General features: G+C 40.2%; 1 protein-coding gene across 4 annotated transcripts; it reads left to right on the forward strand.

The window, feature by feature from the left end:
- The first annotated feature begins 773 nt into the window (after positions 1-773).
- Positions 774-26,213, forward strand: LOC132846179 (uncharacterized). Of its 4 annotated transcripts, XM_060870784.1 has the most exons (6): positions 8,637-8,811; positions 8,958-9,041; positions 15,295-15,321; positions 15,468-15,551; positions 23,925-23,958; positions 24,314-26,213. In XM_060870784.1, the coding sequence occupies exon 6, from the start codon at positions 24,327-24,329 to the stop codon at positions 25,818-25,820; it is 1,494 nt and encodes a 497-aa protein (XP_060726767.1). In that variant the 5' UTR covers positions 8,637-8,811; positions 8,958-9,041; positions 15,295-15,321; positions 15,468-15,551; positions 23,925-23,958; positions 24,314-24,326; the 3' UTR covers positions 25,821-26,213. The 4 variants fall into 4 exon arrangements, 3 of the variants coding, with proteins under 3 accessions (XP_060726766.1, XP_060726765.1, XP_060726767.1); XM_060870782.1 differs by lacking the exons at positions 15,295-15,321; positions 15,468-15,551; positions 23,925-23,958; positions 24,314-26,213 and adding an exon at positions 10,411-12,581 and having other exon boundaries at positions 8,632-8,811; XM_060870783.1 differs by lacking the exons at positions 8,637-8,811; positions 8,958-9,041; positions 15,295-15,321; ... (1 more) ...; positions 23,925-23,958; positions 24,314-26,213 and adding exons at positions 774-843; positions 10,411-12,581.
- Positions 26,214-26,483: the final 270 nt, after the last annotated feature.

Genomic DNA, 26,483 nt, shown 5'->3' on the forward strand with positions numbered 1-26,483 from the left:
TCAAAAACAATAAATTCTCAAGCAAGCTTGGGTTTTTTAAAAGGTTCAACAATACAGTGTGGAAACAGAGACATGCAAATGGTGTACAAATGTTCATGTATACATTTGGATGCTTTTTTCTGTTGTTCACTTTCATTTCTCTTGCTTTGTACAGTATGTAGCAGCTTTTGAGGCACGTCTTCTGGATCAGATATTTATCCAATAGTTACCACAGCTGTTGTGTTTTTCTCATGTAAAATATTCTAGATAAATCATCTTACTAACTGGATTCATCGGATTTATTTCTGCCACCAGTTGCATGTGCAAGGTAAGTTCCCAGTAATGGACTCTATATAATAAAAATTATTATATTTATTTATTTTTAAAACAACACAGAAATCAAATTTATTATATTTATACTCAAAATTTTTAACATTCACTAAATAATATTGTATCATTCTATGTACAATAATGTAATGGTCATATTATGAAAACAGCAGAATAACACATATCATCACAATGTATAAATAAATTGTTTAAGCAATGTCTTAAAATCTGTGCATAGATGTGTATTTTTCTCAAAAATTGCTTTGTTTAAGTTTTATTCTAAAAAAATATAGTTTTAGTTTTATTGTATTAAATTTGTAAGTATAACTGATATAGTGTCATTTGCTCTAGTTGGTTGCAGTAGATCAATTGATTTAATCTTTTTTAATATAAAATATTAATGAGTTAAGAATTAAAATAACAGCATTACGCAGAATATTACACCTGTTAAAAAAACTTTTCCCTAACAGTTCTGACAAAGGAACTGAGATCAAGTGATCGATTGTGGCCTCTCAAGCTGCCTGACTTTTCTTTAAGGTAAGATTGCCATGAAATTAGACATTGTCCTGTGATAAATGTATTAGGAAGTTGTTCTTTCTTCCTTTACAAAATGGAAAGCCATAAATCTATGCAAATTTTCAAGAAATTTGTGTTTTCTATAGTGAACTAATTCAGATGCAATACAGTAGTCACAATCTCATTTTCCTTCATGGAATTCTTTACAGTGATTACAATGACATTCTTAATAATTTTCACTGTTAATAATATTCATACAGTTTTCAATAAGAGAATATTTACCTGTCAGCCAACACAGATGTAATTAACTTGTGGAAAATATCTTCAATTCTTACATACGTATTTCTTCAGTATAGTATAGTGCATGCATGCATGTCTTTGGACCAGGGGAGGAAACCGGAGTACCCGGAGGAAACCCCCGAGGCACGGGGAGAACATGCAAACTCCACACACACAAGGTGGAGGCGGGAATCGAACCCCGACCCTGGAGGTGTGAGGCGAACGTGCTAACCACTAAGCCACCGTGCCCCCCTCGGGATTGATATTCATTAAACAAAATATCTTTTAGTCAGATTTATATATATGTTACTAATATATATCATGCTAACAAACATATTTATCTATATGTTTGAATATACTGTATTGAGAACATAAAGAATAGAGAACTTCATAATGACAATCTCAAAACTAAAAACTAATTAAAATAGGTGCTTGTCGATCCTAAATATAAACAAAAATATACAAGTGTTACAAAATAACTGTGAATTTAATTGTGTATTTTATTTATAGAAATTCAGCCATTAATCATGATGTCACAAGGAAAAACAAGTCTCCGTTTTGTCACCTGGAACACTCATGGTATAAGACACCCACCCGAAAAGTTTTCAAATGTGTTGCAATGTCTCAGTGATCTTCAGGCTGATATTGTCTTTATTCAAGAGACACGTCTTGGGCCGAATCATTACCAAATTTTGACAGACGTTAAAGATTGGAAAATCTACTTCACTGTACACAGCTCTACCAGCAAAGGAGTTGCAATACTGATAAAAAAAAAATTACCTTTTAAGTACATATGCCATGATGAAGATTGTAGTGGAGGTTACATTGTACTGTTCTGTCATCTGTATGGTGAACTATACACACTGGTTAATGTGTACAATCATAAAGCAGACAGAAATGTCTTGGGTAGACTGAAAGAGTACTTGATGGAAACAGCTGAGGGTGTGCTAGTGGTGGGAGGTGATTTCAACACAGTTTTACATCCCCGCTTTGATCGGAGTCCAGATTCAAAGAATTCACCATTTAGGTCTATTTTAGAAAACTTTACTGTTTCTCTGCATCTCAGAGACACCTGGTCATACTTTCACTTTGCAGATGAGGGATTTACACGCCATCAAAATGAAAGTCATTCTAGGCTAGACATGTTTTTCATGCACAGTGACACAATGAGAAGAGTGTGTGATATCAAAGTAGAGGGAAATGCAATTTCTGATCATAATCCAGTTGTCCTGGAACTTGAAGTGCAGAAACAGACAGGAAACAACTTTCCAAAAGTGTCCTTACTTATTGAAGCCTTACCATTCATCAGAAAACCCAACAGGATGTCAGGGAAGATTAGTGGGGCAGAAATACTGAGTGCCATCAAGACTTTGTCTGACTCAGAAGAACAAAGACCTGATCAAAGGCAAGTGGAGCACTACAAAAGTCATCAGTGTCCGGTTACAGAAATCTTAAAGATAAAGTACAACAACATGTTAAAGAGAAATTTTGTCTCTGAAGCTTTTAAAGAATATCATCTTTCACAAGACACACATATCTTCAATGTAGAATATTTGATACTCTCTCAAATTTTAGCCAAACGACTTAGTGCCTACTTTTTCCCCTATACCAAGAAGAAGCAAGAAACAAATCTTGCTACATTTCTCACCATGACATGTGACAAAGGCGTACAGAAAATCAAGTCATCTTTCCTTGATAAAAGCCTCAAACTAGAAAGTGAATGGAACGAGAAACTGTGGTCCTCTGAACCCCCAGCAAAGTTCCGTATTCTGGAGCACCTCCTTCCAGAAGACCAAGGCTCTTCTGGGGAACTCAGACTTTTGGTGCCTGACTGTCGGCTTACCAACACTATCCTTAATTTGGCTCTGAATAAACTAAATTACATTCTCAATGAGGAGACGGAATGCAGGAGCAGTGTTTGTTTTCAGAGACAGGCTCTGCTGATACACGCACACCAGAGCGAACAGGAGAAAGTTGTTATGCTAATCGAGAAATTCCAGGAAGATTCAGGAATTACATTTCGGAGAAAAATTCACACAAGGGATTAAGATGATTAAAGCGCACAAATGTGTGTGACAAAATTACATTTCATTACATTTGTAGACTTAGTCTCGTAGGATAAAAACAAATCAATACACAAGCAAGGCAGACTGTTTAATTTTATAATTTTCATATTAACTTTAATTAAATGACATAATCATGATAATTAGTGAACCTTAAAGAGTTTTTCAACAGCAACCACAGAGCAGGGTGTGTACAGCATCTGCACTGTAAATTGTATTGCAACCTGTCTGTCAGGGGTGCATTTATTTGTCTTGTCTATCTATCTATCTATCTATCTATCTATCTATCTATCTATCTATCTATCTATCTATCTATCCACATTAGAAACTATAAATATATTATAATTGTGAATGTTGTTTTGATTTTAGTTAATGAATTTCTTCATTATTGTATTGACTTAGTTGTATATAATGAATGTTTACTATATTTTCTGGAATGTTTTTTATTTTGAAGTAATTATGTGGTATGTCCATATGATCTTCTTTATTGTGGTTAAATAGCAGTAATTTGACATTATACAAAATCTTGGAGGAAAGGGTTTTCTGTTGGCCATTTCAGGAATGACCATGTATAAGAGCACATTAATACTACATTGGGTGATCACTGTCCTTCACTGGACCCAAGTAAAATAGATTTATTAAAATATAAAGGTTTTCAGACCTTTCTACAGATTTATACAGATAAGATGCACTTAATAAACTTGGGTTATTGAAGTGTATGCAACAGTCCATGTCATGCTGCATCTTACTCTCAGTGAATCCACACCTGCTTCAATGTTGTCATGTTTTAGTTTTTATCCTGTTTCCTGGTTTTTGCCTATAGTTTATAGCCTTTGCCTATAGTTTAGCCTTGTTTATTTTGCTTTACAATTCTGCCTTGACCAATGATTTGTCTGCTTGAATTCTGCATAAAACATTTTTTTATTTACCAGAAGTAATGTATTTTTACTAAACATGTTTCAACTAACAATATATCTCTTTCATTTAATTTTATTTCATTATATTTCATTGATCCATTCATTAGATTTAATTATATCTCATTTTTTTTACAGTTCTGTTCATTATAACAGCAATGATATAGTGTGTTGTGTCTTACTGCGATCATTAAAAATATATACAGGAGGTTTTAGGCTTTGTCTGGTCTAATTCTACATTCAACTGCAGTCATGTTTGCTGCATTTATAAGGAGACTGAATTTGTGAAAATGTCATATTTCTTTCTTAATAAATTAGTGTGGTGTTATGTAAAACTTGCTTGCTTACTTGATGTACATAGTATGTACAAGTCTATACATATTTGGGGAAATATACATCATATTTAATTTGAAAAACTTGTTTGCATTATTAAATTATCATTTACATTTACAATTACATTTTAGCTGAAGGCATTCATCACTAATAATTATTTTAGAAGACTATACTGATCTGTCTGAATCTCAGAGACAGTAGTTCATACATGTGCACAATAAAAAGTGGTATGTACAGTTTTGGGATTTTTGGCTTTCGAAATATTTTAAGGAAAATATTTCCTTTTTGAGATTGAGCAAAAGACTGAATGAACTATAAATGAAGTGGGAAAAAGTAACAATGTGTGTATCTCATCACTATAGATTTAGCTTAAATTTCTGAAAATCTGGATGGAGGAATCAACATGAGAATTTCAATCAATGCAATCGAATCATTCCCCCAGACTTCAAAATAATAAGTGCTAAACTATTAGGTAGTACTTTATATATAGACTAGATTTGTTGAGTTGTGGCTGTTTCATGTATACAGTGATGCCTCGAGATGCGAGTTTAATTCGTTCCGTGACCTTGCTCTTATCTCAAATTGCTCGTATCTCAAAAATTTTTCCCCGTTTAAATGAATTGAAATCCCATTAATCCGTTCCAGCTCGCAAAATTCCACACCAGTTGTTTTGTTTGTGTTTTGAATATGAAAAATGTACAGTACCTGTAAATGACAAATATTGTGTAAAAACATACAGTAATAAAAGAGAATGTAAAAAAAAATAAACTGGTTTTACTTTACGGAAGATGCACACGGAGTTTGAGGGAGGAGTAAACAGGAGGAATTTTGTCTCGTACGTACACTTAAGCTTTCGTTCACTTACTCGCTACACTCTTAATGCTACTTTACACTTAAATGGAACTTAACTAAACTTCACTAAAATTAACGAACTTAAATCAAGCATTGCGTTAGTTCTGGCAGGCCACGTCGTCAAGCGTGCATCAGCTGTTAATCAGCTGTCCACGACGCGCACCAATCCGGTTACTACTTCCATATTACCGACAATTTAAATTCCCATTCATAGAGCCGCTCTAGCGCTTCGCAGCTGCCGCGATCTAAACTCCCTCCTCCAACCCCGACTCCATCCCTAGGTTTGACCATGACGGAACCTTTGTTCGTTGTACCAGTTTACGTCATAAATCTCCACATATTTCTCTCTCTCTCTCTCTCTCTCTCTCTCTCTCTCTAATTATTTATTTATCAATTCATTCATTTATTACTTCCCAAAAAATTTCTGTTTTCTTTACATTAATTTTGATTAATTTTCTCCATCGCTTTTCTCTTCACTTGTTTTTGCCTTTTTTGTCGCTCTTTCCTCACTAACATCTGCCGGTCGTTTTAATAAAAACCTGTCCGGTCGGCATATCGGATGCGGTGTAGTCGCACAAGTTACATTTTTTTAACGGTTCCGAAAATTACGGATCCGCAGATGGTCGGCACCTCACGCAACGCCTTTGCGACTCTCCATAGGAAATGAATGACTTCCTGTTTATCGGCCGTCGTTTGTTGGGGATCTTTGTTTCGGCGGCGGCGGCTCGGATGCTCGTATCTCAAAAATTTGCTCGTATCTCAATCCAAAAATTTGGTCGAATCACAGCTCGTATCTCAAAAAATTCGTATGTCAGAGCACTCGTATCTCGAGGCATCACTGTACATGTATAATGATCATGTATACATTAGGCTGCTTTCTTCTGTTGCTCACTTTCATTTCTCTGGAAACAGGTGTGAACGATAGGTATGAAGATGACTGAGTGTGAAAGTGCATGTGTGTTCTGGGTGTTTGAGTCTGATGTGGCCAGGTGCATGCTGGGGAAAGGAAAACATAGAGCTAGGACTCAATGTCATGCTTTCATAATATAATGTTTTCCCTAACATATAATAACAGTGTGTAGAGGACAGTATTTTAGGTAAATTGTTTGTAAACTGGACTGTAGTGGATAGGAGGGAAAAAAATCTGTTGGTAAATAAAATCACCTCAGTTGGAACTTTTACTTTACTTTTATCTGACCTGAGATCAGTTGACTAAGTTAACAAATGTAAACAATGGTGTCTATCTGAATTCTTTTATCCAGTGTGGCCTCCTTGTTAGGTAAGATTCCTATAAGATTACACATTGTACTGAACACTAATGTGATAAACAGTATTGTGAAGTTTTTTCTTCCTTTTTAAATGGAAAGTCATGAACCGTTGCATTTTTCTGATAACAATGGCAACCGATTTCCTGGTTGAGCCGTTCTACCTGACCGTTAGATTGTGGGTGCTAACTAGATGTAAGGCTAATGTTAATGTTCAAGAGGTGGCAGAATGCTTTGTGGGCTAGATACTTGGTGGGAAAGGGCTTGAGCAGTTTCCATTTCCGTAGGTAGGCCCTTTAGAGGCAAAAAAGGCAGGCTTTCGAGAAGCGGGCAGATGAGGATTGTGGTGTAATTGTTAGATGTTGGAAGGTCAGGGTGGCTTGAACTTGGTGCTGCATGAATCCACTGGGTCACTTGTTGCCATAAGCGAGTAGGAACATACTGTCTAGAAGGCGAGCATTCTGGTGGAGGTGCCTCTGACTGTTAGGCCTGGTGAATTTCCTCCATCAAGTCCCACTGGACAGAAGTGAGTATCACAGATGGTGGTAGGATGGGGTCAGGACTCCTGGATAGAAGCTGAGGGTCATGTAAGTTTGCGGGAGTAGAAGGTGAACACTGCACAACCTCGGTGTGCAAGGCAGAGTTGCAAGGAGAAAGCTACTTCTCTCCAAAAAGAACATTGCTGCCCATGAAGTTTGCTAAAGATCATGTGGACAAGCCAGAGGACTATTGCAAAAAAATTGTGGAGGTATGAGACCAAAATAAAACTTTTTTTAAAAATAAAAATCATTATTTTCGGAGAAAGGAAAATACTGAATTCCAGAATAAGAACCTTATACCATCTGTGAAACATGGTGGTGGAAATATCATGCTTTGGGCATGTATCGCTGCATCTAGGCCAGGACAGCTTGCCATCATTGATGAAACAATGAATTACAAATTCAGAATTATGCCAGTGATCTCTAAATGATAATGGCAGAACATCTGTCCATGAACTGAATCTCAGGAAAAAATGTGTCAAATACCAAGACAACGAACACAAACACTTAGAGTCTGTCTACCACAGAATGATTAAAGAGGAAAAAAGATAATGTTTTAGAATGGCCAAGTCAATGTCCTGACTTTAAACCAAAAGAAAAATTGTGGAAAGACCTGAAGCAAGCAGTTTATGTGAGTGAGTGTTGAAGCTCTTCTGTACTGAGGAATGGAATAAAATTATTCTTATCTGTTGTGCAGGACTGATAAAAAGTTACCGTAAACTTTACGTACAGTTATTGTGCACAAGAGCTCACAAGAGATGCTAAAAGCAAAGGTTCACATACTTTTGCAAGTCACAGATATGTAACACTGGAACATTTTTCTCAATAATTAAATGAAGTATAATATTGTTGGCTCATTTGTTTGATTATCTTCACTTTGTTTAGTTTCAGGACATGTTTGAAAATCTGATGTTATTTTGGGTTATATTTATGCAGAAATATAGAAATTTCTATATTATTTCTAAAGGCTTCACAAACTTTATGCATACTGTATGTATATGCAGTGTCGCTTGAAAGTTTGTGAAGCCTTTAGAAATTTCTAGATTTCCACACACACACAGATCTCTATCAAACTTTATATATTGATTGAATCAATGAAAAATCTTTAAAAGAAGATTTCTTATATTTAAGATTTTTTAAACCTATTTAGTAAGTTTAGTAGTGTCAGAATAAGCCAAAGAAAACATTTGGTCTTGGTGAGGTGTTAAGTGGAGTGCTACACCAAGACACCAAAAACAAACACTGGTGTTGCTTCAGTCTTTGATCCAAATTTGGCTCCTAAGTTGTCTGCCTGGTTTTACACGTTCCTCTGTACACTATACAGTACTTTATATATAAAATACATTTAGAGTTGTGGCTGATTCTTCACTTTCATTTTATGGAATGCCTAAAGCGTCACATTTCACCATAAATCAAGGATGTTTAACTTTGTTTACAGCATATACTGTACACAGTAAATTACACTAACATTTTACAATGGTGTTAAAATGATTTACATGTTAGTGTTTTGTAATTACTTATACATAAAAGTGCTTATTGTTTTTTGATTATGTTACTACAGTTACAACCTTTCTTTCAATTTGGAATGAAATCCCTTGTGTTAAAAATGATGTTCAGCTGGTAAAATGGTACCACCTTTATTTAGGTGTGACGTATGTACCTTTTGACATTTCCTTTAAATAGTATGACTCATTTGATTTTTGTTTTTGTCTATCAGCTGAGTGTACATGGGAAGTTCCTAACAGTAAGTTCCTTATCATTTATATAACAATCAAAGTTAGAAGAATGTTTATATTAACATTTTACAATGGAGTTAAAATACTGTATTTTTCGGTGTTTTCTAATTACTTTTAAAGCACATTTGAAAACATTCAATTAAAACTTTTACAGTCTGAGCTACAGAGAGCCTGCCTTCATAAACTGGTGTTAGATTCCTATCATCCTCATTTGATTTCCTGATTTCTTTAGATTTCGGTAAGTAAATCACTAACTTGTGAATATTTCTAACATTCTGATTTGCTCTCAAGTTGTTGCTCATATCAGTTACAAAATATTTCCTGTTAAACTGATAAAATTACATCACGCTGCTTTTCCTTTTCCACTTTATCACCCAGTTTTCCACTTACTTGATTTGTTTCAGTTTTAGTATTTTTAGTTTATTTGAAATAATGTTTTGAAATAAACAAGTCAAAATCCTGACATAAGAAAAATACAAAAGAAAAAAAGGACCTGAAGCAAACAGAATGAGTAGCATTTATTCTACTTCCCATATTTAACATATTGAATCCTGCATGTTCTTGCTAGATTTACAAATCAGTATTTTTTTCCTTTTTGTTTCAATATTGTGTTTAGAAACACATATTTCCATGCAAGCTCATGTTTAGGTCTTAAAGGGTTAAAAATACATTGCAAATATAGACAACCACTAATGCAAATATCTCACAAAGATGTGTGCATCAAGCTGAATTTTTGTTTCCTTCTGTCTTTCCTTTGTGTTTTAAATGACATATAGTATAGTATAGTATAGTATAGTATAGTATAGTATAGTATAGTATAGTATAGTATAGGATAGTATAGTTTAGTATAGTATTGTATAGTATAGTATAGTACTGTATAGTTTAGTATAGTTTAGTGTGTATAGTTTAGTTTAGTATAGTATAGTACTGTATAGTATAGTTTAGTTTAGTATAGTTTAGTTTAGTTTAGTTTAGTTTAGTATAGTTTAGTATAGTATAGTATTGTCAGCAATGTGGGGATAAAAACAGACCCAAATGCAGGATAGCGTAAAATAACTGGATTTATTAACTTAAAAACCACGAAACAGGGACAAGGACTCGACAAAACATGACATGGCAAGACAACAAGAGGATGATTCTGCACCGCCATCCGCAACGTGGCACGGTTAAATACACAAGACAATTAACAATAGGGACCAGGTGTGCAGAGGTGGGGAGGAGTAAACAAGGGCAGGGCAGACACGTGAACACAGAACATAAACAAAAGCACGTGGACAAAGTCCGGGCTGGATCCTGACAAGTATAATATAATATTGTATATTTATTTTGGGATTGATATTTATTAAACAAAATATCTTTTAGTCAGATTTACATATATCCTTACTAATATACATCAAGCTTACATACATATTTATCTATAAGTATGAAAATACTGCATTGAGAACATAAAGAATAGAGAACTTTATAATGACATTCTCAAAACTACTTCATAAATTTATGACATGGTATTATATAATTAAAATAGGTGCTTATTGATCCTTAATATAAACAAAAATGGAGAGAGTAATGTGAATAACTGTGAATTTAATTGTGTATTTTATTTATAGAAATTCAACCATTAATCATGATGTCACAAGGAAAAACAAGCCTCCGTTTTGTCACCTGGAACACTCATGGTATAAGACACCCACCCGAAAAGTTTTCAAATGTGTTGCAATGTCTCAGTGATCTTCAGGCTGATATTGTCTTTATTCAAGAGACACATGTTGGGCCGAAAGATTACCAAATTTTGAAAGACATCAAAGATTGGAAAATCTACTTCACTGTACACAGCTCTTCCAGCAAAGGAGTTGCAATACTGATAAAAAACAATGTACCTTTTAAGTACATATGCCATGATGAAGATTGTAGTGGAGGTTACATTGTACTGTTCTGTCATCTGTATGGTGAACTATACACACTGGTTAATGTGTACAATCATAAAGCAGACAGAAATGTCTTGGGTAGACTGAAAGAGTACTTGATGGAAACAGCTGAGGGTGTGCTAGTGGTGGGAGGTGATTTCAACACAGTTTTACATCCCCGCTTTGATCGGAGTCCTTCAGATTCAAAGCATTCACCATTTAGGTCTATTCTGGAAAACTTTACTGTTTCTCTGCATCTCAGAGACACCTGGTCATACTTACACTTTGCAGATGAGGGATTTACACGCCATCAAAATGAAAGTCACTCAAGGATAGACATGTTTTTCATGCACAGTGACACAATGAGAAGAGTGTGTGATGTCAAAGTAGAGGAAAATGAAATTTCTGATCATAATCCTGTTGTCCTGGAACTTGAAGTGCAGAAACAGACAGGAAACAACTTTCCAAAAGTGTCCTTACTTATTGAACACTTAACATGGCCAACAGGAAAACCCAACAGGATATCAGGGAAGATAAGTGGGGCAGAAATACTGAGTGCCATCAAGACTTTGTCTGACTCAGAAGAACAAATGCCTGGTCAAAGGCAAGTGGAGTACTACAAAAGTCATCAGTGTCCAGCTACAGAAACCCTAAAGATAGAGTACAACAAAATGTTAAAGAGAAATTTTGTCTCTGAAGCTTTTAAAGAATATCATCTTTCACAACACAGACATATCTTCAATGTAAAATATTTGATATTCACTCAAATTTTAGCCAAACGACTTAGTGCCTACATTTCCCCCTATACCAAGGAAAAGCAAGAAACAAATCTTGCTACATTTCTCACCGTAATATGTGACAGAGGCGTACAGAAAATCAAGTCGTCTTTCCTTGAGACAAGCCTCAATCTAGAAAGTGAATGGAAAAAGAAACTGTGGTCCTCTGAACCCCCAGCAAAGTTCCGTATTCTGGAGCACCTCCTTCCAGAAGACCAAGGCTCTTCTGGGGAACTCAGACTTTTGCTGCCTGACTGTCGGCTTACCAACGCTATCCTTAATTTGGCTCTGAATAAACTAAATTACATTCTCAATGAGGAGACGGAATGCAGGAGCAGTGTTTGTTTTCAGAGACAGGTTCTACTGATACACGCACACCAGAGCGAACAGGAGAAAGTTGTTGTGCTAGTCGAGAAATTCCAAGAAGATTCAGGAATTACAGTTCGGAGAATATTTCACATAAATGATTAAGATGTTTAAAGCGCACAAATGTGTTTGACCAAATTACATTTCATTACATTTGTAGACTTAGTCTTGTAGGATTAAAACAATCAATAAACAAGTAAGGCAGACTATTAATTTTGTATTGTCATAATAACTTTAATTAAATGACCTAATTAATGATAGTTAGTAAACCTTTAAAAAAATTTTCAATGGCAACCACAGAGCAGGGTGTGTACAGCATCTGCACTGTAATTATGTTGGCTTTGTAGAAGCCAACATTCTGTTTTCCTACTTAAGCTTATTATTATTATTATTATTATTATTATTATTATTATTAGCCAAAAATTTATCCAGAGTAACTCCTCCTAGGGCTTTCGAGCCACATGCACCAAATTCGGATATGTCGTAGTCTGTAGTTTTCCCGTAGTCGACGATGGAACGTCCCATAGACTTGAATTGGGAATTCCTAAAATTCCTCTAAGCTCTCACACACGCAGCGTGCCCAGAGCTCAGGCACGGCTTCTCTCCTGTGTTCTATGCAGTATAATAATAAGTAGAATCCCATAATGACTGCAGTATTGACGTGAAATGTCCAAACCCTCAGGGTCCACTTTTTGCCAAAAGTATTGGCACCCCAACGGGTATTCTGGTGACGTCACGTGACGTCACGTGTAGCCCCGCCCCCAAAATAAGCGAAATCAAAAATTAGCACAACATGGACATGTCATATATCAAAACACTCAGCCCAATGAGGGGAAGTGCCTCACGTGTATTCTGGTCATGTCACGTGACGTCACGTGATGTCACGTGAAAATCAAAAATTTGCACAACATGGACATGTGACATATCATTACACTTAGCCCAATGAGGGGAAGTGCCTCACGTGTATTCTGGTCACGTCACATGCTCATGTCCGCTCGCCTCCAAAAGTATTGGCACCCTAGCAGTTCTGTAGCTTTCACAGTCTTTCTGTCCACTTGCCTCCAAAAGTAACACTGACCCTTGTGTCCACTCGCCTCCAAAAAGCACTGGCCTTTGCGAATACTTGCACCGTCAAAGCCAACATCAAAGTTTGTCGCGACGAACTTTACAAATCTAGTTTGTATTGCAACCTGTCTGTCAGGGGTGCATTTATTTGTCCTATCTATCTATCTATCTATCTATCTATCTATCTATCTATCTATAAATATATTATAATTTTGAATGTTGTTTTAATTTTAGTTAATAGATTTCTTCATTATTGTTTATACTTAGAGGGGCACGGTGGCTTAGTGGTTAGCACGTTTGCCTCACACCTCCAGGGTTGGGGGTTCGATTCCCGCCTCCGCCTTGTGTGTGTGGAGTTTGCATGTTCTCCCTGTGCCTCAGGGGTTTCCTCCGGGTACTCTGGTTTCCTCCCCCGGTCCAAAGACATGCATGGTAGGTTGATTGGCATCTCTGGAAAATTGTCCGTAGTGTGTGATTGCGTGAGTGAATGAGAGTGTGTATGTGCCCTGCGATGGGTTGGCACTCCGTCCAGGGTGTATCCTGCCTTGATGCCAGATGACGCCTGAGATAGACACAGGCTCCCCGTGACCCGAGGTGGTTAGGATAAGCGGTAGAAAATGAATGAATGAATGTTTATACTTAGTTGTATATAATGAATGTTAACTATATTTTCTGGAATGTTGTCCATTTTGAAGTAATTATGTGGTATGCCCATATGGTCTTCTTAATTGTGGTTAAATAGCAGTAATTTGGCATTTTACAAAATCTTGGAAAGGGTCTTTCTGTTGGCCATTTCAGGAATGACCATGTATAAGAGCACATTAGTACCACATTGAGTGATCACTGTACTGTACTTCACTGGACCCAATTAAAATACATTTATTAAAATATAAAGGTTTTCAGACCTTTCTACGGATTTATACAGATAAGATGCACTGGGGTCCATGTCATGCTGCATTCCACACCTGCTTCAATGTTGTCATGTTTTAGTTTTTATCCTGTTTCCTGGTTTTTGCCTATAGTTTATAGCCTTTGTCTATAGTTTAGCCTTCTTTATTTTGCTTTACAATTCTGCCTTGACCAATGATTTGTCCGCTTGAATTCTGCATAAAACATTTGTTTTATTTACCAGAAGTAATGTACTTTTACTAAAAATGTTTCAACTAACAATATATCTCTGTTGTTTCATTTTATTTTATTATATTTCACTGATCCATTCATTAGATTTAATTATATTTAATTTTCTTATACTTGCCACTTCCCGACGACACTTCCCATAACTCTTCACCGGGACTGATTACACCGCCACCTGTTTCCAATCACTCACTTCCTATTTAAAGGAACTTGAACTTGACCTCGGTGCAAAGTCTCGACTTGCTCCGGCTGTCATTCTGAGCGTTTCCTACTGTCTGTTGATGATTCCCTGTTACTTGATCTGTTTCTATACCTTTGTTTATGATTGTTTGCCACCTACCCTGACCTTCTGCCTGTTACTATCGACCCCGTTTCTGCCTTGCCTATGTTGTTGTGTCTGCCGTTGTTTGACCCTGCCTGTTGTGATTACGAGAGTGTACAATAAAGACTGCAAATGGATCCTCAGCCTCACGATGCCTCATTACAATAAGGAGACTGAATTAGTAAAAATGTCATATTTCTTTCTTAATAAATTAGTGTGGTGTTATGTAAAACTTGCTTGCTTACTTGATGTACATAGTATGTACAAGTCTATACATATTTGGGGAAATATTCATCATATTTAATTTGAAAAACTTGTTTGCATTATTAAATTATAATTTACAATTACATTTTAGCTGAAGGCATTCATCACTGATAATTATTTTAGAAGACTATACTGATCTGTCTGAATCTGAGAGACAGTAGTTCATACATGTGCACAATAAAAAGTGGTATGTACATTTTTTGGATTTTTGGTTTTCGAAATATTTTAAGGAGAAATGTGAAGTACTGAGATTAAACAAAAGACTGAATGGACTATAAATAAAGTGGGAAAACGTAAGTGTGTGTATCTCATCACTATAGATTTAGCTTAAATTTCTGAAAATCTGGATGGAGGAATCAACATGAGAATTTCAATCAATGCAATCGAATCGTTCCCCCAGACTTTAAAATAATAAGTGCTAAACTATTAGATAGTACTTTATATATAGACTAGATTTACATTCCATTAAAGGTGCTTATTAATTTTTCGATTATGTTACTACATTTACAACCTTTCTTTCAAGTTGGAATGAAATCCATTGTGTTAAAAATGATGTTCAGCTGGTAAAATGGTACCACCTTTATTTAGGTGTGACGTATGTACCTTTTGACATTTCCTTTAAATAGTATGACTCATTTGATTTTTGTTTTTGTCTATCAGCTGAGTGTACATGGGAAGTTCCTAACAGTAAGTTCCTTAAAATTTATATAACAATGAAAGTTAGAAGAATGTTTGTATTAACATTTTACAATGGTGATGAAATACTGTATTTTTTGGTGTTTTCTAATTAATTTTAAAGTAAATTTGAAAACATTCAATTAAAACGTTTACAGTCTGAGCTACAGAGAGCCTGCCTTCATAAACTGGTGTTAGATTCCTATCATCCTCATTTGATTTCCTGATTTCTTCAGATTTTGGTAAGTAAACCACTAACTTGTGAATATTTCAAACATTCTGATTTGCTCTCAAGTTGGTGATATCAGTTACAAAATATTCATGCATTTAACAGTAGCTATACCTGAATTAAGATCAACTGATCAACCAGCAAAAGAAGGTTTCAAATTGTCTACTGTTTTTAGGTAAGGCTCATGAAGAGAGAGAACATACTGTAACTCTACACTAAGGGTGTGTTCCCTTTCGATACTCCACTCATACTGCGTATGGGGGAAAAGCTCCTTTTTTCCTCAATACTGAAGCCTTTTTTCAATAACGCAGTGCAACTGCACTGCCATTGGTTTAATCTGTAAACTTTTTTAAAACCAATGACGGCGCTGCGTAGCTGCGCGAGCCTGTGGCGATGCAGCGCGCCAAAGCCCGCTAAAAAGGGGCGGGGCGTATAGCTATATAAGCAGGCAAATCGCCAGAGGAAATCAGATCTTACTCCTTCAGCGACGACTTCACTTCGCTGAATTTCTTCTGAACGCCTTCGCTGGATTTTTCGCCGTTGAATAGGCACCGCAGCGGACCAGCTGAGACCGCCGACTGCTTGCAGCGCCGGCGCTCTATAGACAGCCGTTTCGTGCGCCGTTCTCGGGTTGCCGGCTTCCTGCTTGCAGCCGCTTCTCAGCGATCTCCTGCCGCCATCCGGCGATCACAAAAAAGAGCTTTCCAGCGGTTTTCACCACTCTAAAAGAGCATTCCTACAAAAAACGCCGTTTTAACGGCGGCGGCCATGCCGCGTCACAACTGTGGCATATGCAGAGTCCCTCTGCATGAGAATGACGGCCATGATGAGTGCGTTTCCTGCCTGGGTAAATCCCACGCTGAAACTGCACTCACTGAGTCCTCATGCTGCTTCTGTGAGAGCATGAGTCTCGCCTCTCTGCGCTCTCGGATCGCTTTCTTTAATGAAAGTGACCCCGCCCCTCACGCCCCCCCGTCCTTTTCCTCCCGCGAGCCGGCCAGGAAGCGACAGCGGGGAAGAGGGGCTCAGCGCCCGGGTTTGGGTGAGCTCACGCCGGCTCTGCGCCCGCGTGCCTCACCCTCCCCAACGAGAGAGCCGTCCCCCGTCCTCTTCTCACGCCCAGAGCAGCGTCCCTCAGCTGAAGTGAGTGACCTCGTCTCATTTGACGGATCGGAGGACGAGCCGCTTGATGACTCCATGTCACTCGCGGCTTCTGAAACGGAAGACTGGGCCGGTGATTCTAACCCCGCCCACTTGCCGTCGCGAGAGCCCATCGACGCCAAAGCTGGGATGGATGCCGAGCTTCTCCGCATCCTCTCCAGAGCCGTCGAAGATCTCCATCTGGAGTGGGCCCCTCCTGAGGAGCCGACGCGCAGCAGGCTGGACGAGTGGTTCCTGTCGGGAAGCCGCCAGGCCCCCCGCCAGCGTTCTGCCCCGTTCTTCCCTGAGGTGCACGATGAGCTCACAAAGTCGTGGCGCGCCCCCTACTCGGCCCGCCTACGCACTTCCTCTGCAGCTCTCGGCGCAGTAGACGGCTCTCAGGAGAAGGGCTATGAGCAATTGCCGCCCCTGGACGAGGCCGTGGCTGCTCATCTCTGCCCCCCCGCGGCTGTGGGGTGGAAAAGCAAGAGAGCCCTTCCTTCAAAGCCCTGCAGGATGACATCTGCCATGGCTGGCAGAGCGTACACTTCTGCGGGCCAAGCCACTTCAGCACTACACACCATGGCCATTCTACAGGTGTTCCAGGCAAAGCTTCTCCGTTCCCTGGATGAGTCGAGCCCTAGTGAACCTGCTTTTTGCGACCTCCGCAGCGCCACAGATCTGGCCCTGCGCGCCATAAAAACCACGGCCCAAGCCATTGGACGATCCATGGCCAACCTGGTTGTGCTGGAGCGCCACCTCTGGCTTAATCTCACTGAGATTAAGGAGAGCGACAAAGTGGCCTTTCTAGATGCCCCAGTCTCTCCATCCGGTCTCTTCGGGCCGGCCGTAGAAGGGTTTACGGAGCGCTTCACCGCAGCACAGAAGTCGTCCCAGGCTATGCGGCACTTCCTGCCCAAGCGCTCCACCTCCGCCCCGAGTCGCCCCAGGACTGCGCCGACTCAGCGCCAGAGCAAACCTGTCCCTTCTGCCCCCCAGGTGGCGCCCCCTAAGGAGCAGCACCCAGCTCGCCCCACCAAGCGCGCTAAACCACCTGGACGTCAGGGCCCCCGGCAAAGGATTGTGCTGGACCCGACGCCCTCTAAATCCTCCTGATCGTTTGGGAAGGAAGAGGAAAGAGCAAAGTCCCACCACGGCTGGACCACCCCAGAAGCTCTCTTGCCTGCTGGCTATGCGACCTGGGCCCACCGTTGTTGCGTCCACGCAAAGCACTGTTATGACAAACACAATAAAGATTTCACATTTTCTAAAAGAGAGCAATTTTCCTCTTCCACACTTGTCAGTGTTCAGGCCCCTAATCAGTGGCCTGCCACCCGACATTATCCAGCCCCTTGTCACGCGGGCCGAGGCCTGGCAGGCCATCCCCGGAGTGTCCAAGTGGGTGTTGGGAATAATAAAATGCGGCTACTCACTGCAGTTCACCCGGAGACCCCCACGTTTTCGCGGGGTGATTCCCACTTTGGTAAAGCCGGACGACGCCCAAGTCCTCCGCACCGAAGTGCTGACGCTGTTGAGGAAGGGAGCCATAGAGATGGTTCCTCCCTCAGAAAGCGGGTCGGGGTTCTACAGCCGTTATTTCCTTGTCCCCAAGAAAGATGCCGGTCTCAGACCCATCTTAGACCTCAGACTCCTGAACCTCTCCCTCATGAAACGGAAGTTCAGGATGTTGACACTGAAGCAGATCCTCACGCAGATTTGCCCCGAGGACTGGTTCTTCTCGCTGGATCTGAAAGACGCTTACTTTCACATCCAGATAGCCCCACATCACAGACGATTCTTGAGATTCGCGTTCGAGGGTGTGGCTTACCAATATGCAGTCCTTCCCTTTGGGCTGTCTCTAGCTCCACGCACTTTCACGAAGTGCATGAACGCGGCACTTTCCCCTCTGAGACAGATGGGAATCCGCATTCTGAACTATCTCGACGACTGGCTCATTCTAGCCCAGTCGCGAACCGAGCTAGACCACCACAGATCTGTGCTCCTGAGCCACTTAGAGTGCCTAGGACTCAGGGTCAATTTTGCCAAGAGCTCACTGCTCCCCAGCCAACGTATTAATTCAATTCAATTCAAGTTTATTTGTATAGCGCTTTTTACAATGGACATTGTCACAAAGCAGCTTTACAGAGCATAAACATAAAACAAAAGATAAACATAAGGAGAAGTATAAAGAATTAATATAATAAAAATTCAAGATATATACAGTTCACAGTGTGTATGTATGTATGTATGTGTGTATGTGTATTTGTCCCCAATGAGCAAGTCTGAGGGCTCAGGCAACAGTGGCAAGGAAAAACTCCCTTAGATTGGTAAAGGAAGAAACCTTGAGAGGAACCAGACTCAAGGGGAACCCATCCTCATATGGGTGACACAAGATGGTGTGGTTACAAATATACAAGTATCACAGAGTCCAACTGGAGCCGGTAGATCTGTAGATGTCTCAGGGTTCTCACAGAGTCAGCCTTGTCTCAGTGGAGGTCCAGAAATTTCAACGCACGGAAGACGATCTTAGCATGGGTGTCTCAGCATGGGTAGAAAAAGAGAAGAGAAGAGCAGTGCAGAGGGATTAACATATCTGCTGTTCATAAGAATGTGCAAGTCTAGTGTGATAGTGCACAATATTTATGGGATGTATTATGTGTACGCCTGACTAAAGAGATGAGTTTTCAATCTACATTTAAACTGTGAAAGTGTGTCTGAGCCCCGAACACCATCAGGAAGACTATTCCAAAGTTTGGGAGCTAAATAAGAGAACGCTCTTCCGCCTTTAGTAGACTTAGATATTCTGGGGACTACCAGGAGTCCTGAGTTTTGTGGTCTCAGAGAGCGTGAAGGATTGTAACGTGTTAGAAGACTAGTTAGATACATGGGAGCTAAACCATTAAGAGCCTTGTACGTAAGTAGCAGCAGTTTGTAATCAATTCTAAACTTAACAGGTAGCCAGTGTAGAGATGATAAAATTGGGGTTATATGGTCATACTTTCTTGTCCTAGTGAGAACTCTGGCCGCTGCATTTTGGACTAACTGTAGCCTATTTATTAAAGATGCAGGACAACCACCTAGTAATGCATTACAATAGTCCAGTCTAGAGGTCATGAAAGCGTGAACTAGCTTCTCAGCATCAGATACAGACCGGATGTTTCTCAGCTTGGCAATATTTCTGAGGTGGAAGAAGGCTGTTTTTGTGGTTTGGGCGACGTGATTTTCAAAAGACAAGTTACTGTCTAATATAACACCCAGGTCTTTCACTGTCGAGCTACTAGTAACAGTACATCCCTCTAAATGGAAATTAAGTTGTGAGAGTTTCTGTGTACTAGTTTTTGGGCCTATAAGTAGTGTTTCTGTCTTATCAGAGTTTAACAACAGAAAGTTACAGCTCATCCAGTCTTTTATCTCTCTAAGGCATTGAGTTAATTTCGACAATTTAGTTATTTCATCTGGTTTTGAGGAGATGTATAACTGTGTGTCGTCGGCATAGCAATGGAAGCTAATCCCATGTCTTCTAATAATGTTCCCTAATGGAAGCATGTATATCGAGAAAAGCAGAGGTCCTAGAACTGATCCTTGAGGGACCCCATAATTAACTGGTAATAAGCTGGAGGATTCACCATTTAATTCTACAAAATGGTATCGATCAGACAGGTAGGATCTAAACCAACTTAAAGCCTGTCCATGAATACCTGTGTAATTTTGTAAGCGATCTAGGAGAATGTTGTGATCTATAGTGTATTATGTTCCTGGGAGTGGTTTTCGACTCAGTCCGCATGAGGGCGGTCATATCACCAGAACGCGCTCTGGTACTTCAGCAGCTCGCGGCCTCTGTCAGGAACAAGGCCTGTTTCCCTCTGAAGTTCTTTCAGAGGATGCTAGGGCTGATGGCTTCCGCCTCCCCAGTTTTACAGCTTGGCCTCCTACGAATGCGGCCCCTGCAATACTGGCTGAAACTCCGGGTCCCACCTCACGCTTGGCGGCACGGCCGCTTTCGCGTCAGAGTCAACCAGGCCTGTCTAGCAGCCCTGGAACCTTGGATGAACCCTGTTTGGTTCAGCCGTGGAGTACCCCTACAGGCGGTTTCCAGAAGGACGGTGGTCTCAACAGATGCGTCCAACCTGGGTTGGGGCGCTCTGTGCGAGGGCAGACCAGCCTTCGGCTCGTGGTCGCACGAGGACAGCCATCTCCATATCAACTGCCTCGAGATGCTGGCGGTAGAACGAGCTCTTCGATCGTTTCAGGCGATCCTGGAAGGGCGCCATGTCTTAGTCCAGTCGGACAGCATGACAGTGGTGTCCTACATAAATCACCAAGGTGGCATTTCGTCCAGCCGCCTCTACATGCTGGCAAAGCGCCTCTTGGAATGGGCATTACCCAGGTTGCAATCGCTCAAGGCGACACACATACCTGGCAAGTCGAATCTGGGAGCAGACATGCTTTCGCGGAGCAACGTCCCCTCGGACGAGTGGATGCTCCATCCCCAGACGGTTCTCAAAATCTGGGAGATTTTCGGGAAGGCAGAGGTCGACCTCTTCGCCTCAGAAAGCAACTCTCATTGCCCAACTTATTTTTCAAAGGACACAGATGCGCTGGCCCACGACTGGCCCAGCCTCCTTCTTTACGCTTTTCCCCCGATCGCTCTGGTCCCTCAGGTCATCAGACGAGTCAGGGAAGACAGGCACAGAGTCCTCCTGGTGGCCCCACTCTGGAGGAGCCAAGTTTGGTCCTCGGAGCTATTCAGGCTTTCCATGAAAGCCCCATGGCCGATCCCCCTGAGGCGGGACCTCCTCTCTCAGGCGAACAGGACAATCTGGCACCCGCAGCCAGAACTCTGGGCTCTGCACGTATGGTCCCTCGATGGGAGCCTCTGAGCCTCCCCAAGGACGTGCTACATACCATTGCTCAGGCGAGGGCCCCGTCTACGAGACGCCTCTACGCCCAGAAATGGTCAGTCTTCGTTGACTGGTGCTCCGCACGGAACGAAGACCCTGTTGAGTGTGACATATCTCCGATACTGTCATTTCTCCAAGAGCGTCTGGACAAGGGTCTTACCCCTTCCACGCTCAAGGTGTATGTAGCAGCCATCACAGCATTTCATGCTCCTATTGCTGGCCAATCAGTGGGTCGAAACGGCCTTGTTGTGCGTTTCCTGAGAGGTGCTAGGCGGTTGAAGCCCCCACGTCCTCTCACCGCTCCCACTTGGGACCTTCACACGGTCCTTGAAGCGCTCAAAGGGCCTCCCTTTGAACCGCTGCGGTCAGCTGGCCTTCGGCCCCTAACGCTCAAAACCGCTCTGCTACTTGCTCTAGCATCAGTCAAGCGTGTTGGCGATTTGCAGGCCCTCTCGGTGAGCCCTGCATGCCTTGAGTTTGGGCCCAATGACTCAAAGGTCATTTTAAAACCCAGGCATGGCTACGTACCTAAAGTTCTCTCAACGCCATTTAGAGCGCAGGTAGTTTCTCTCTCGGCTCTGCCTCTGTTGTCAGGTGAGCAAGAGCTGAATTTACTCTGCCCAGTGAGGGCTTTGAGGGTATACACTGAGCGGTCACAGCCGTTCAGGCAATCTGACCAGCTTTTTGTCTGCTTTGGTGGCCGCACCAAGGGGTCTTCGGTCTCAAAGCAACGCCTCTCGCGTTGGATAGTCGACGCTATTGCTCTATGTTACTCTTCCATTGGTCTTGAGTGCCCCATAGGAGTAAGAGCCCACTCCACTACAGGGATGGCCTCTTCATGGGCCTGGTCTGGTGGTGTCTCTATCAAGGACATCTGTGAGGCGGCCAGTTGGTCCTCGCCGTCCACTTTTGTCAGATTCTATAACCTGGACATCCCGACCTTGCACGCTCGGGTTCTTTCGGTTTGATACGACGGCCTCTTCAGACTCCGTCATCATACCACCTCCGGGGAGCTTGCTCCCTCTTAGCAGTGTTGCGTCAAGGGTTCGACGGCTCCGGCCCTCTCACTTATCCTCTGGGCCCCAGGGTGCTCAAGATAAGTCTTATCGTTCCCTACCGTGGCACGGCGCGGTTGAATTCGTTCCCCATACGCAGTATGAGTGGAGTATCGAAAGGGAACGTACTTGGTTACGAACGTAACCTCGGTTCCCTGAGATACGGAACGAGTACTGCGTTATATGCCGTGCCACGAGGCTGCGGCTTCAGTGTCGTCGCTTCAGTCGTATGACCTGATTTCCTCTGGCGATTTGCCTGCTTATATAGCTATACGCCCCGCCCCTTTTTAGCGGGCTTTGGCGCGCTGCATCGCCACAGGCTCGCGCAGCTACGCAGCGCCGTCATTGGTTTTAAAAAAGTTTACAGATTAAACCAATGGCAGTGCAGTTGCACTGCGTTATTGAAAAAAGGCTTCAGTATTGAGGAAAAAAGGAGCTTTTCCCCCATACGCAGTACTCATTCCGTATCTCAGGGAACCGAGGTTACGTTCGTAACCGAGTACGTTTCACCCTTATAAACATTTAACATTTCTTGAATGTGTGGCAATAATTTCCATGTGGAAATTCTTAGTAAATTTATCTAAGCATTCTTTAAGCATGATTTGCACAGTATCAAGGATTATTCTTTTACAAATATTAATAAGTTTATCTAGCAACTGTCTTGGTTCATAAGATCCAAGAAAACTTTGCTGAAACACTTGATCTTTAATGTTTAAAATGTAATCAGTTTAAAGGTCTGTGAACTTACATGTAATTCAAGCTTAAAAGCCCTGACCCCACTTTACTATTGAACTGATTCAGGTAAACATAACTTTATTTTTTTCATAGTTTTAAGAACACTTCTCCAATAGGAGAATTTTAACCCAGTACAATAGATTAAATTGGGTTTTTAGCTGCATATTTACAGTACACAAATATAGAAGTACAGAAGTACAGAAGTTTTGTTATTTTTGTTATGTACATCATTCAAGTCATCCTGATGTTTTTTTGTCAAATCACAAGTGTTCTCTTTTATTTTAAGCCGAAACATTAGCAAAAAAATTAATGCAATCGCAAACTATATTCCTTTGTAGAATTTTGTGTCATAAAAGCTGTAAAATACTATAGAAAATAATAATTCACCAAAGTAAATTTACCATTTATTACAGTTACCAAATAAATGTTCTCATTAAGTTTTGCACAATATTTCCACTATGTACAATAGTATGTATAGTATAAAGACTTAACTGAAGCCGTATTTCATAATTGATTAAATATGTACTTCTTTATTTCTTACATTTGTACCACCAGCTGACTGCTGAGCCAAAAGTACATTTCCAACAAGGTAATCTGTCTAATATATCTGTATAATATAGAGGTTTTTTTTAGGATTGAGGATAATTTAAACATACAACACAGACCAGAAATATATAATATATAATTGTGTTTTATTTTGTGTATTTTATTTTACTTTTACAAAAGTTCAATCAGTAATAAGGACATTGCAAGCAGAAATCTGTATAATGTTGTATTCATTATGAGTTTCATATCTAAGATTGCTCGATTAGTTTCTTGCACAAAACACAATTACAGAAAAAAAGGAAAAGGTAAGGTAGAGAGAGAGAGAGAGAGAGAGAGAGAGAGAGAGAGAGAGAGAGAGATTGTGTTTAATAATAATTGTATGTGTATTTTATTTACAGCAGTTCATTAATAATGACACAATCAAGTCTCCATTTTGTCTCCTGGAACACAAATGGTATTAAAGATACCACTAGGTCACCACAAAAGTTCTCAAAATTGTTGAACAGCCTTAGCAACCTTCAAGCTGATGTTGCCTTTATACAAGAGACACATGTTGGGACAAACAATTACCAAATCTTGGAAGATGTTCCAGGCTGGAGATCCTACTTCACTGTGCACAGCTCTCGCAGCAAAGGAGTCGCTATACTGATAAGAGACAGTGTACCATTTGAGTACATATGCTGTGATGAGGATTATAGTGGAGGTTACATTGTGCTCTTCTGTAAAATATATGGTGAACTATACACACTGGTTAATGTGTACAATCATAAAGCAGACAGAAATGTCTTGGATAGACTGAAAGAGTATTTGATGGAAACAGCTGAAGGTGTGCTAGTGGTGGGAGGTGATTTCAACACAGTTTTACATCCCAGCTTTGATCGGAGATCAAATTCTGAAGCAAAGTGTCCACCAAGGTGTTCAGCTTTTTTAGAAGATTTTACTGTTTCTCTCAATCTCAGAGACATCTGTTCATACAAACACCCTACTGATGAGGGCTTTACAAGACGTCAGAATGATAGTTACTCCAGGATAGACATGTTTTTCCTTCCAGAGCACAAAATGGGACGAGTGGCTAATATTAATGTAGCACACAATGACGCTGAACTACAGGGTCTTTCTGATCATCATCCTCTTATACTAGAACTCACAGTTCAGCGCAGACCTAAAACAATCTTCCCAAAAGTTGCCTTAGCGTTGCCTAAGCCTTTTACATACATACCTGACAGAAGACCAGGGAAGATTAGTGGGGCAGAAATACTGAGTGCCATTAAGTCTTTGACTGACTTAGAAGAGCACTCACTTGATAATGATGTGAAATACTATAAAAAGCATAGCTGTCAACTGTCTGAAACCTTAAAAACTGAATACAATACACTGATAAAGAACAAAGATGTAGGAGACATCTGCCTCTTTCATGTTAAGCATTTGATATTCTCACAGATTTTAGCTAAGCGTCTCAGTGAGTCCATTTCCCCTTCTTTCAAAAGAAAGATAGAGACAAATCTTGGTCCATTTATCACTGTGACATTTGAGACAGGCCCACAGAAAATCAAGTGGTCTTTCCTTAAGACAAAACTTAAGATGCTACATTTTGAGGTGACGAAGCTAAAACACATCTCTTCTGTCTTCACACTGGAGTTAGACATGCTGGATTACTTGCTCTCTAAAGAACAAGACTCTTCTGAACTCAGACTGTTGAAGCCTGGGTGTCCACTCACCAAATTTATCTTCAGTCTGGCTCTAAATGAGCTAGAAGTCTTAGTTTTAACTAACGACTGTAAGGCCACTGTTTGCCATCAAAGACAGGTTCTGCGCATACATACGGCAGTCACACCGGAGTTTGTGGATGATTTCATCATCTATTTCAAGGAAATTTCAGGACTTACAATATGTAAGTTAACTTAAAATAAGTACTCCAACACTGACTCGTACCCATTACATATTTACTCAAATTCATTACAAATCTTTTTACTCATTTACACAGTGATTGTATGCTGTATACAAAGTGTACATTGTTTGTGTTGTGTTTAGGGGATTTAGGTTACAATCCTGCTGATGGCAAAGGTTTTCCTCTGTTTTCCGACTTTATGTCTAATTTTTATCTCAATTTATTTCTCTTAATGAATTTTAGGAGAAACTTGACAAATGCCTAAAACTGATGTGTAGATACTCTTTGTTATTATAAAACGTGTCTATGGAAAGAAAATATATTTGAATTGTTTTAGATGTGTTTGAATTGTACTAGAATTGTATTTATAATTTTAAACAAAACACTTAAAGATAATGTTAATTATTGTATACTGTAGTTATAGATTAATGTGTGTAACATGACTTAGTGATAGAGCTTTCTAGAATAGATCTTAAATTACAGTGAAGGCTCTTTATATATTTAGTTTATAGCTGGTTAAGGTTTCTAAATGTTTTACTCTATAAGAGAATATGCACATCAATTTCTTGTGAACAAAATTAAGTGCATAAACATGTATGAATAAACATATAAACATGTTTGTGTTTATCTCTGGCAAGTTCTTACGTGTGTGTGTGTGTGTGAGAGAGAGAGAGAGAGAG

Source organism: Tachysurus vachellii, chromosome 5 (genome assembly GCF_030014155.1).
Source record: "Tachysurus vachellii isolate PV-2020 chromosome 5, HZAU_Pvac_v1, whole genome shotgun sequence".
NCBI lineage: Eukaryota > Metazoa > Chordata > Actinopteri > Siluriformes > Bagridae > Tachysurus > Tachysurus vachellii.

Excerpts from the sequence above, each read along its gene's own strand:
- LOC132846179 (XM_060870783.1), top strand. The coding sequence starts at position 10,428 with ATGATGTCACAAGGAAAAACAAGCCTCCGTTTTGTCACCTGGAACACT.